Below are 12,083 nucleotides of genomic sequence, written 5' to 3'. Positions count from 1 at the left end.
AACCCTATATTATAATTTAATTAATAATTTATAATATATTTTTTATAATATAAAAAAAATTTAAAAGAAACTTTATATAAGAAATTTTAACGAATATAATAAAAGTAACCGTTAAGTATCTTAATAAAGCTTTTAAAAATAATTTAAATAAAAAGGTTATAAGTTTAAGACTTTTTAATTTTTAATTTCTTTAATATACCACACTTTTTAATATAATTTAATATAATAAATATATATTATAATAGAAATAAAGAAAGAGGGGATTTATAAAATACTTTTATAATAACGGGATTAAGTATTTATAATAATTAACTACTTTAAAGATAAAGTAATAAAGAGGGGAGGGATAGTATTACGATCTAACTTAATTAAATAATTAATACTTATTATTAGTATAGAATTATAATAATTTAGAAAGATACCTACCTTATTAATTAGTATTTATATTTATAACTTTATTTATAATAATTAATATATCTTTATATATATATTAAATTATATAATGTTAAATATTAATATTTTTATTAAAACTAATATAAAAATATAAAAATTAAAAATAATCCTTTTTTTATAATATTACTATTATTATTAATTAATTAAGAAGGGTACCGTACTAGTATAATATAATAGTAGCACGGAGATAACATTTATATAAAGCTTAGGCCTTAGTTCTTAGACGATAAATTGATATACATCATCATCATCATCACAGAGATAATGTCTACATAAGGCTTAGGCCTTAGTCCGGATGACAAATTGACATTCATTATCATTATCATCATCATAATGGCTGATACAGATGAGTTAGATGACTATATGTCTATGGACGTTTTCAATGTGCCAACAAAATCTGCACAGGAGACATCACTACAGCGAAAGCAGCGCCAGAGGCGCGAGGCTGAAATCAAAGGGCGACCCAAGTCAAAAGCCGAACTCGCCGCGGATGAGGCTGCCGCCCGGGACCATGCCCTCTCCAAATCGCTCTTGGACCCTACCGGACATGCCGCGCAAAAGTCCAAGGGCCTGGCCATGATGAAGAAGATGGGTTTCGTGGCGGGCAACACCCTCGGAGCGCAAGAGAGCAGTGGTGGCGCGTCAGCCGCTAGCGCCGAGCCTATCCGCATCAGCATGAAGGAGGACCGCAGTGGCATTGGCCTTGACGCGGAACGCAAACGCAAGGTGGATGAGGCTGCCGAGCAGCAGGGCTTGTCCTCTCACGGAAAGCGGGCGAAGGTCGTCGACGCAGGCGAGTTCCGAGACCGGGTTCGGAAGGAGCGCGAGGCTGCACGGGCAGAGAGGCAAGTCTACGCGGCACAAAAGGTGGCGGAGATGCTGGAGGAAGAAGTCCAGGTTCCGCACAAATTGAATTCGCCCGCGCTCTCCACCAGGCCTCTTAAGAGCATCAATGTGCTCTGGAGGGGATTAGCACGCCAGCGTGAAGAAGCAGAACGGGACCGCCGCACGAGGCATGACCTGGAGCAGAGCCTATCGTCTCACCTACCGACCTACGGAGAAGACGACGACGACGATGATACGAGACAAGCCATGGGTACGTCTCACCAAGTCGTGGCCCCCTTTGAAGATCTCGAGGAAGAAGATACCGAGCTGGAGGGGTTTAATGGGTTAGAGCCAGATGTCAAGTTACAACGAGTGGTGACATATCTACGCGATCAGCACCGATACTGCTTTTGGTGCAAATGTTCCTACGCAGACAAGGAGATGGACGGATGCCCAGGACTTACGGAGGAGGACCACGATTGAGCTACGTGATCGGCTCACGTCTAGACTGCAAGGCAAGTAGATCCAGGTAGAGCGTTGTCTAGAAAGGGTTGGGGGAGATGACGCCTTTAGCCTTGAAACTGGCCTATGTTCTCACAACAACACATTCCTTTCCTGCAGCCACACATGTAGAACTGATAGCATAGATGTGTCGTGATTGTCTATAAACCGGATTATAACTATTATACAGAAGGTTCAGACTTGTACACGCCCATTTCGCTGGCTGCTTTCACGAAAAGCCCCTCAGCATCGGGCAACGCAGAGATTTCTGCTTCCAACTGCAGGTCAAGAAAGTTTCCCATCTCTACCGCCTTCATCTGCGCTGTCATGTCATCGTTCGCGCCCAGCTGTCCTGCACCCACCAACTCTCCATGCCGATGAGCGAGGTACTTCTCAACTTGCGACACAGCCAGCATGAGTCTTTTCTTGGCTCGCGGGGTCCGGGCTGTGGCCTTTGCAACATCGTTTGTCCCGAGCAGGAGTTCAAAAACAAGAGACCCCGGATCCGAGTAACCAAACAGCTCGCGCAGTGTCCTGTAAGCCACCAGTAGCCCAATCGGGTCACCAAGTTTTCGAAAGGTGTGTAGGATAGATTTTGCTAGATTGCTGTCGATATTCTCCCCGTTAAAAGAACGCACATGCAGCACCATCTCAGCAAACAACTTCCGACAAGCTATAATCTCTGAGCTGATTTGCTCCCGAGGTAGGTCACCGATCCTGTTGATAGGCACGCTTCGCCAAAGTGCCGTGAAAACCCAAGGGTCCGGTGGAATTTGATATTCCGCGCTTAGGCTTTGCCAACAGCTAGCCACATCTCTGCCTCGGCCGCTCCCAATAAAGGAACAGAGCAGCTGATTCAGCATGAATGTGCTTGGGATAATCTCGGCCTGGGCGAACGCATCCCATATCTCATCTACCTTCGAGTACAAGCCTCGAGCTTGGTAGTTCTCGGCAAGTAGTGAGAAGGTTTCCAGCGTGGCACAGGGCCAACCTGGGCCGGTAGTTTGTATTTTCACTTCTTGCATGGCCCGCCGCTGCCGGACAAACTGGAGTCGAGCGTTGATCATGGCCCAGCCGATGTCATCTGCGTGCTTGTAGTTTTCAGCCAATCCAGACCGCAACCAAGCGCCTATCAAGCCGTTTACTTGGATTGGCCTTAGGGTGACCCCCCTGCTCTTCATCAGCAGAAGCACATCTCGTGCACCACGGTAGTCGCCGTTCCCGATAAGTCTTTTCATCCATTTGCCAATAAAGAAGGGATTGGCGACAGCCAGGGGAATACGAGATTTCCCTCTCAGCCGGATGGATCCCGAAGTCATCATGTCGACGAAAATCCACAGCGCTTGTTCAGTCTGGTTGGCTGCCAAGAACAACGAGATGACCTGGTCGTAGTCGTCGATGGTAATCTTGTCCCTCAATAGTGATTTCAAGCGCTCATAGACGTCATATGCTTTGTCCGTGCTCTCACTCGAGCGGTCAAGGTGGGCGCGGATGAGGGGGACGAGGAACCGTGGATCGCTGTTCTGCGGCGAGTCCAGAATGATGTTGGCAATGCGTTCAGCGCGTTCGACATCGCCGAGTTGGCAGTACATACGCAAGCCCAGCTGCCAAAACTCGATAGAAGTACTGGGGCTTGCTCCGAGGGATGCGGCCAATCTCCGGTGATTTTCAATGGCCTCTTTCTTCCAGCCTTCCATGAACATGGACTCAACGGCCAGGAGTTGCCTCTTGGGACTCGTGAGGACACCTGCTGCTTTCATATCTTTGGTCAGAGTGTAGATTCGAGCCATGCGGTTCGTATTGTCCGGCACATCTGCGGCAAGAACATCCCACAACACCTCCCAGGCGTTGCGAGGCACACCACTCCAGTTTTCGCAAAGGACCAGTCTAGAGTCCGAGTAACACTTCCAAAGGCGGTTGCGCTCCTTTGGCCCAAGACTGCCGGTGTCGAGGTACTTTGCGCTCTTCTGCAGCCTCTCGTTGAGGCGCAAGATCAAATGGCGAGCTTTGTAGCCGGCCTCGTCGTTGATGAGTATGAACCTAGAAGACTGGGTGCCGTACTGTTGGTCGCGCATGTACGACTCCATCAGCCGCATGTCGGCCAAGGTATCGTATGCAGTTTCGCCGTCTCCCGTGGAGGATTTGTGGCCAGGCGCATCGGCTGACGCCTCAAAGGCGCTCTTTTCAAGAGCCTTCGCAAAAGTGTTGACCTTCTCCATACCCTCCTCCATCTCGTCGAGATGGCCGGCAAACTCGCCGCCGGGATCCATGAGCGAGCTGGCGAAGTCATCCTCGCCTTCCAGACGGCGCAGCTTCCCGCCTTCTGTTTCCTCGAAGTAGTTTACTTTGACGGCGGGCTCGGGTTTTTCGGAATCCTTGAGGAGGCCTAGACGCCTCAAAGTTCGTAGCCGCTCGGCGTCATCGTTGGGTTGGGCATTTGGCGAAGGACGGCCGGTACTGGAGGCGTGGGGCGGGGGTTGGCCGGTGGCTTGGATCGAGGATTTTCGCAAGCCGAATGCAACGCAGGCAGAATGACGCGGTGCCCTTCGGAGGGTGGCAAGGCAGGATTTGCAGACGAAACTGGGACAGCTCAGATCGACCATGGGCAGTTTCGGAGGCATGGGAGCTGCTGTGCCGGTGGACGACGACGAAGGGAATCAGTCAGATGTTTATTCAATCAACTAATTGTTCCGGTCACCCACGGTGGGTGGGAGGAAACGGACGAATGTGGAATGTGCACATCCAGAAAGTGTCGACTGAAGCTACGATAAGACAATCGCAGCTAAAAGGCTGCATTAGTGAATTGCCTTTTCGGACGGTGCCTGGTAAGGGTCGATTGGCCAGCAATTAAGTGGCCGCCTGCCGAAGCGTCTCCAGGGTCGGCGGTCGGCCGTCGGCCGTCTAATTGATTGATTGATTGATTGGCGGCCCGTGACTGGACAGACACAACAACATATACACCACCTGCCTGCCTACCTCTCTCTACCTCTCTCTCTCTCTCTCTCTCTCTCTCTCTCTCTCTCTCTCTCTCTCTCTCTCCATCCAAGATATATTCAATCGAGAGTGTAAACCATAGCACAACGGCTGGGTTCCAATACACCCCCCGCGCATGCATCGCCTGGCTTGCTGCGTGACACGCTAGCCACAGCCTTTGCTTGCTGCGTCGCGCTCAGCACATGAGGCATCGCGTTGCAACCAACCACCCAACATGGCAGATACCGAGACCATCGGCGAGGTGCTTGGAGACCAGGAACACCGAGTATACACCCACCACACCTACTACTCAAATTTCCGTCAGATCTAACAAACACATCACCTAGGCTGCATACGTCTTTGATCCTGCAGCAGAAGCACCTGCCTCAACTAGACCTGCCAAGCGCAGGAGGCTCTCTAAGAAGCATCATGTCCAGTCGCAAAAGCCCAAGGAGAAACATGCCCATCAGTTTCAACCCCTTCTCAACGGCTTGGAGAGTAATGCGTGTCTTCAACTTCGTCAGGAGGCCTTTCTAAAATCATGGTCCGCTGTCCAAGACAGAATTGATGTTAGTCTGGTCTTATACATATGTGTGCGTGAACTATTCTGGGCTAACTCGGCTACAGGGCGTGCTTCGGGAAACAAACCAGTCGACATTGGAGGCTGTAACTGCCTTCGTCAAAGAATGCACAGTGGAAACAACCCCTTCCCGCATTCCTTCGGCCCTAATCATCACAGGAGCCAACATGGCCTCACAAAGCTTGCTTTTCCAACAGCTCTCGGACAGCCTCCAGACCCGAGCTGAAGCAAAGGTCGTCTCCATGCGTTCGGGGGATGCTTCTAATCTTAAGGCTGCTCTGAGGAAAATCATACTCGATGTGGTGGCCAACTCTTCAGACTCCGGCGGGGAACAGGACCTTTCTCTTGATAACGACGTATGCGCACGTGTCCGCAACCCAACTCTCTTTCGCCATGCTGATTTGCTGCGTACAGGGGAAACGGTACCTGAACTACGATCTTGAAGCCCTTCATAGCCATCTGATCCGCCATCCTCTGCCACACGTCATCGTGGCTTTCCAGGATAGTGAAGCATTCGAGACAGGTCTACTGACAGACCTTATTCTGTTGTTCAGGTATGACCAGCCTAGTCATGCTGTGTATGGCCCCTGAACTGACCTAGCATCCAGTTCCTGGCTTGACCGGATTCCCTTCAAGCTTTTGTTTGGAGTGGCCACGTCAGTCGACTTGTTCCAGGCTAGGCTGCTGAAGTCCACCTGCCAGCTGCTCCGCGGTCGCCAGTTTGACGTGGAGCAAGCAGATACCATTGTGGAGAAGATCTTCAAGACTGCCGTTGCGCACGTCGATGCGCCGCTGCGCATAGGCCCCGCGTCCCTTCAGATGATCCTGAGCCGGCAACGCGACCAGGCTGCCGGCATTCCGGTGTTTGTGAGCTCTCTCAAGGTAAGCTGGCGGACAGCCTCGTCCTGCACACTATACGACCTTGAACCTAACCAGTTTCTTAGTATGCATACATGTGCCACTTTTACACCAATCCATTCAGCGTACTGTTGGCAGACAACGCGGACCAGGTCGCACTACAGGCAGAGCATCTCGAGGTGGTTCGGTCGATGAGCTCATTCCGGGACCACGTCGAGACAAGCTTGCAGGACAAGGCGCTAGGCCATGTTCGATCACTCCTGGAAAACGACAACTATCTCGCCTGCCAAGTGCGAGAGCAGCTTAAGTTATCACGCAGCTGGATTCGACACTCGCTGCGAACACTCAAGCTTCTGATGTGCCATCCAGGGCACGACTCCAAGTTCACCCAACTTTACGTGGACCTACTCTCCCAAGGTGTGGGCGGGGAAGACCAACTGTCCGAATTTGTGAGCTCGACAAAACGGATGGACCCGGTCGAGATGATGTCGCTTCTCAACCAGATGGTGGCCGTTATCAAAGACGGCGACAGCCAAGCGGGTCTCGAGGGATGCGAAGGCGACAGTGACCCAAGTGTGACGCTGCTAGCCGAAGTCGTCGCAGGCATCCAGACCCTTTGTCGGGAGGCCGAGGATGCCGGGTCTACTTTGCGAAGTGAATATAGCGGACAACACAAAATCATGCGGACGACGGTTATTGCGCAAAAGGTACAGTTGAGCCAGGATGCCGCCACTCTTACTCAACAGGACAAGGCATACACCAAGTTGGTGGACAAGACCATCGAACACCTGCAGGTCATCTTGAAGTGTGCCCGCGCGGAGGATGTCTGGCTGCATGAGGCCTGGCTCTACGACTTCAAGACGCCGCATCGCGAGGTTTTCCTGCCGCGGCCACGAGCCGTCGTCCAGCGGGCATTACAGCGGCCACATGACTACCTGGCGTGTTCTTGTTGCGACTCGTCCAAGGACCAGATCATGCCTACGCTTCCGGCGACGGCCATTCTGCACCATCTGTATCTCGAGACGGGGTCCCTTATAAACGTTGCGGACCTATGGACTGCCTTCTACGGTATCGTCGGCGAAGACGAGGTTGATGGCCTCGATGAGCGAACGGCGCTCGTGTTGTTCTATCGTGCTATATCCGAAATGAGAGTCTTGGGCTTTGTGAAGCCTAGTAGAAAGAAGGTGGATCACATTGCTAAGCTTGCGTGGCTCTAGAGGAGTAAAGAGTCGGGGATCGACAGAGGACGTAAAGGCGGTTGATAAAGCCTCCCCAGGCGGACACAAGACCTAGAATCCCTGGAAGATCGGGGGTCAAAGGCCCGCCACACAAAGAGCCACGAGCACCTGAACAAAGCTCGAGAGGCTCGCCGCAGTTCAGTAGGTATAAAGAAGCCTAAATAGAAAGAAAGGCCGAAACAGGCGCAACAAGGCGACCAACAATGAGGATGGGCCTGTACAAGAAGATGGCTACGCCTGCCCGGTGGCTTCGAGTTGATTCCTCCCAGGTCCTGCCCAAGCCTGCGAAGTATTTCCCGGAACACCAGGAGCTCCCTCGCAAAGCGCCCATTCCAGTCCTTATATATATACTACTTTTCAGCTGCTGAGCGGCTTCGGCGGACCTAGTCGATCCCTCCACACGGGTAATTAGCATCGTCGTTGGCTTGCTTACTTACTTTACCGGAAGGGTGTTGAAACATACTACTACGACATCTTCGCCCTGTTTAAGGAGAGACGCACTTTATATTTGATTTTCTTGACCAGCCAGTCCAGTCACTAGTTCCATTCCCTGCAGCCCTGAGGTATACACATCTACTTGCCGCATCCGGAAGTCTTACAACGAAAAGACGGCAGAACCAATCATAGGCGCGCAAACAAAGAACAATAAACCACACCACCACACACATACTCACACCAACTCACTCGGAACCACAGTCAGTCGGGTTTCGGCCAGGATATAACAGCAAATCCAGTATCTGAGATTCCTCCCTCTAGGTCCCTTCGGCCCCAAGCTAAAATGCCCTTTGAGCACACACATCTTCCGCCATCCCCCTCATATCCCACGTCGCCGACGGATATCACCATGGATAATACACAACATTCGAGCCCCATGGACACGGACTTCCCGTCGTCGCCCTCTACAATGTATTCGCCAACGGAAAGCCAGTTCTCCACATCTTCGCTGCCGTCCTCCACGTCCTCGTTCGACCTGGACATGGACATGGACATAGACAGCGAATCAATGCCCATCTCGCCCATCAACACATCCGACATGATGCCGCCGTCTCCAGTAGCAAACCGGGCCCAGATGAATAACGGTAGTAGTCCTTGCATTCAGGGGTGCCATCATGAGGCCGCCACAAACATCCTATCGTCGAGGCCGACACCGCCACCAACCCTTACCTCAAGGCGCGCCGCCGAGAACACAGCCTTCCGGGAAAAGGTGCGGCAGATGGCGCTCCCCCTCGCGCCCCTGGTGCAGCTCACGACCGGGGACGTGCACCCGCGGTTTCCGGCGACGCTGCTGAATTTCTGGCTCCTTACGGACCATGAGCTTGAGTCGCTGGCGTCCTTCTACCACCAGCGCACGCCCTGCGTCTGGACCCGCCACTACCCGTGCCCCGTCGTCTGGAGTCCATCCATGCCGCTCGAGGAGAAGCGGCGCAAGATTGGCAAGTTCATCGGGCTACGGGGCTGCGAGACTCCCGTGGCCTGCAAATCGGAAGAACAGCTGCTGGAGGAGGCCAGGCAAGCGAGGTGGAGAGATGAGGATGAGATGGGGAGGCGGAAACTGCCGTGGTAGTGGGAGAGAAAGAGAGCCCGGAAGGGGTGTGCATTCTTCAAAGTTCTTTTTAGTATAAAACACTGCACCGCATATTTGACAGATAGATACCTGTTCACTTCTATGCCCTCGCTTTCCCACAGCCACTCGTATGCAGATGGGATCTATATTTCTCACTGGGCCTTTACCTCACTTAATAAGACTTTGTTTTCACGCGTAGTATTCACAGCAACGGCCCATAGAAAGCATCCACGAGGAACAAGACCCCTGCTCCATTGCAACAGCCCATAGTGGGGGATTCCGTCCTCCACTGCCTGAACGCCAAACGTGATGCAGAGCGAAGCCGGCCTGCACAACAAACACTCGCCCAAGACATTAAGATTACATGTCGATCTTATTTCTTGCCCTTCTTCTTCTTGCTCGGGGTAGTAACCGGGGTGGTCGAGTCGACCAGTACAGCATCGTCGTCGCTGCTGACCTTGGTGCTACCCTTTGCCGGCTCCTCTTCCAGCTCCTTCATGAACTCGGTCTGAATGGTTTCGCGTCGCTTGTCCCACCACTCCTTCTCGGCAGCAGACTTGTTCTGGATTTCGTCGAGTCGGTTTCGTAGCACTGTGTTAGCGGCGATCTCGTTTGCGGATTGGAATATGGTCTGGCCCCAGCCGGGCGCGAGAGCATTGGCCTGAGAACGGGTCAGTCAGAAGGGTCTTTGTGTGATTTGTGAAGACGTAGGGTGGTGGGCCAACGGACCTCCATGACGACGTCCTTCAACTCCTCCTCAATCTCCTTCTCGGCACGCTGGAAGCGTTGGTTCAGGTCCTCGCCAACGCTGCCCCTCTGCAACAAGGTGTTTAAAGCCTGCTTGGCCTGGCGAACTTGGATGATGCGGGCGATATCTTCGACGGCGCGCCTGAGGAGGGCGGCGCGGACGACACTCTCGGGGACCTTGGTCTTGCGGTCCTTGTCTGCATCGAGTTCCAGCAATGTCGAGTAAACCTCTTTCTGCAGGTGTGCGGGGAACCAAGGTGCGAGGTTCGCCGACTCGGCTATGGAAGGCCAGATGTGTTAGTAAGTCGTGGGTGTAGAATCAGGGGCCGGAGTGCGTGCGACTCACCAGCCTTGCGTTTCCTGTAGATTGTCGAGAATACGTATAACGAACTCCCGAGGACGAAGATATAGCCAAATGGCAGGGCCAGGCTCCACCAGTCTACGTCGAACATTATGCCGGACTGCGTGCAGGCGTCGTAAAGGTGGATGTGCGAGTTTCTCTCTCTCTCTCTCTTTCTCTTTTCCTCTTCAATGCGGCAGAGTACGGGTTGGAAAGAGTGTGGAAGTCCGGGTTTGGCAGTGACGCGACGACACGGTCGTTGGATGGGGAAGAGTGGTGGGTTGGGGGGGTGGTGTCGTCAGGCCGTCCTAAGAAATAATTTGAAGCACGGCTTGGGTGCGATCTTGACACTTTTCAAAAGCCACCTAGCGTTTACTTTGGGCCTGACCTCTGAGGAGGAGCAGCGCGCTGCTTACTGGCTGCTGCTGGCTGCTGCTGGCTGCTGGGTATTGGTCGGAGGATTGGCAGGTACCAGCTTGCGCCAGGACGGGTGCCGCTCCACTAGTCGCTAAGTACCTCGAGCCTACTGCCGCAGTATCTAGCCGACATCCACCGCGCGCCCTCAGCCGCCCAGCCGCCCAGCCGCCCAGCCGCCCAGCGCAAAAACCGCAAGCGCCTTCTCACCGCTTAAATTTTCAAGTATTCTGCCGTCGCGCAGCAATTGAATCTCAACCAGAGGGAGAGACGCCGGCTTCACTACCACAGCGCATTTCTGATTTCTAACTTCGCAGAGGGACCACTGCCGAACACCGGCTACTTCTTGTCTGCTCGTATCATTCGCCATGTCGGAAAGAAAACCCGAGTTTCTGCGCTTCACCGGCCACAGACATTTCACCCAGCGTCTCGTCTTGTCCACCCTCACCGGCCGTCCCGTGCACATCTCCAAAATCCGGTCATCCTCGCCCACCAATCCGGGCTTGGCCTCGCATGAGGTCTCCTTCCTCCGCCTTCTCGAGGCCGTCACAAATGGCTCCTCGATGCAGATCTCCTACACCGGTACCGCCATAACATACCAGCCCGGCCTGATCACCGGTGCCGCCCCAGGTTTTGGCGCCGGCGAGGGCAACGTCATCGAACACCAGCTGCCTGCCAACTGCACCCGCGGCCTCACGTACTTCCTGACCCCTCTATGTTTGCTCGCCCCCTTCTCCAAATCCCACATGAACGTGCGCTTCACCGGCCCGGGCGTCATTACCTCCGCCACCGAGACGGGCGACCTGTCCATCGACTCTTTCCGAACCGCCATCCTCCCCCTTTACGACCTCTTCGGCATCCCGGCCATGCGCATCGAGCTGCGCGTCTTGCAGCGCTCATGTCCTGGCTTCAAGGGGGTTGGAGGCGCCGGCATTGTCGAGTTAAGATTTGCTAGCCAGGTCCGCCTACCCAAGACGCTACATCTCAACCGCAGCCCTGGAAGGATACGGAGGATACGTGGTGTGGCCTACGCGACCGGCGTTTCGGCTAGCAACAACAACCGCATGATACATTCCGCAAGGGAGGTCTTGAACCCTCTAGTCTCCGATATTCACGTAGCCGCCCAGTATGACCAGGCGCCGTCCACCCAAGGAACAGAGAAGACGGCTGGAAAGAGGAGGATCGGCATAGGCTTTGGCATGAGCCTGGTAGCCGAATCGAGTGCGGCAGGCGTATTCTACTCTGCCGACGTCGTCGCGCCCTCCGAGGGTGGGGTGGTCCCAGAGGATATTGGCAAGAGGTGTGCCTATCAACTACTCGAGACAATACAGAAAGGAGGATGCACCAGTTTTGCCGCCTCGAGCACCGTCTTGACCCTGATGGCCATGGGCTCGGAGGATGTTGGCAGACTGCGACTAGGCAGAGACGTCATTGGTACCGAGGAGACCATCGAGCTGGCAAGAGACCTCAAATCCTTTGGTGCAAGTAGTTGGGGCATGAGGGAGGTGGAAGACGACGACACGGGTGACATCATAGTCTCGGTGAAGGGGACAGGTGTAGGCAACGTTGGAAGAAAGGTAGCGTAGCGTA

At 53.1% G+C, this 12,083-nt stretch overlaps 6 protein-coding genes across 6 annotated transcripts; 4 read left to right on the top strand and 2 right to left on the bottom strand.

The window, feature by feature from the left end:
* Nucleotides 1-786: 786 nt before the first annotated feature.
* On the top strand, nucleotides 787-1,761 carry PG998_000890 (uncharacterized protein; the record flags this gene model as incomplete). Its single annotated transcript, XM_066867708.1, has 1 exon — nucleotides 787-1,761. The coding sequence occupies one exon, from the start codon at nucleotides 787-789 to the stop codon at nucleotides 1,759-1,761; it is 975 nt and encodes a 324-aa protein (XP_066736123.1).
* A 200-nt stretch (nucleotides 1,762-1,961) lies between these two features.
* Nucleotides 1,962-4,400, bottom strand: PG998_000889 (uncharacterized protein; the record flags this gene model as incomplete). Its single annotated transcript, XM_066867707.1, has 1 exon — nucleotides 1,962-4,400. One exon carries the CDS (start codon nucleotides 4,398-4,400, stop codon nucleotides 1,962-1,964), a length of 2,439 nt encoding a protein of 812 aa, XP_066736122.1.
* Nucleotides 4,401-4,987: 587 nt separating this feature from the next.
* PG998_000888 (uncharacterized protein) lies at nucleotides 4,988-7,407 on the top strand (the record flags this gene model as incomplete). The annotated part of the gene is made up of 6 exons (XM_066867706.1): nucleotides 4,988-5,038; nucleotides 5,100-5,321; nucleotides 5,380-5,688; nucleotides 5,747-5,886; nucleotides 5,941-6,214; nucleotides 6,277-7,407. The coding sequence occupies 6 exons, from the start codon at nucleotides 4,988-4,990 to the stop codon at nucleotides 7,405-7,407; spliced, it is 2,127 nt and encodes a 708-aa protein (XP_066736121.1).
* Nucleotides 7,408-8,272: 865 nt separating this feature from the next.
* On the top strand, nucleotides 8,273-8,992 carry PG998_000887 (uncharacterized protein; the record flags this gene model as incomplete). The annotated part of the gene is made up of 1 exon (XM_066867705.1): nucleotides 8,273-8,992. One exon carries the CDS (start codon nucleotides 8,273-8,275, stop codon nucleotides 8,990-8,992), a length of 720 nt encoding a protein of 239 aa, XP_066736120.1.
* A 373-nt stretch (nucleotides 8,993-9,365) lies between these two features.
* On the bottom strand, nucleotides 9,366-10,191 carry PG998_000886 (preprotein translocase subunit Sec66; the record flags this gene model as incomplete). Its single annotated transcript, XM_066867704.1, has 3 exons — nucleotides 9,366-9,653; nucleotides 9,722-10,017; nucleotides 10,086-10,191. 3 exons carry the CDS (start codon nucleotides 10,189-10,191, stop codon nucleotides 9,366-9,368), a joined length of 690 nt encoding a protein of 229 aa, XP_066736119.1.
* A 670-nt stretch (nucleotides 10,192-10,861) lies between these two features.
* On the top strand, nucleotides 10,862-12,079 carry PG998_000885 (RNA exonuclease 3; the record flags this gene model as incomplete). The annotated part of the gene is made up of 1 exon (XM_066867703.1): nucleotides 10,862-12,079. One exon carries the CDS (start codon nucleotides 10,862-10,864, stop codon nucleotides 12,077-12,079), a length of 1,218 nt encoding a protein of 405 aa, XP_066736118.1.
* Between the last annotated feature and the right edge of the window lie 4 nt (nucleotides 12,080-12,083).

Source organism: Apiospora kogelbergensis (genome assembly GCF_038363985.1).
Source record: "Apiospora kogelbergensis strain CBS 113332 chromosome Unknown utg000001l_segment0_segment0, whole genome shotgun sequence".
NCBI lineage: Eukaryota > Fungi > Ascomycota > Sordariomycetes > Amphisphaeriales > Apiosporaceae > Apiospora > Apiospora kogelbergensis.
Note: the sequence above shows the minus strand (reverse complement) of the source record. Positions and strands in the feature narration are given on the sequence as shown.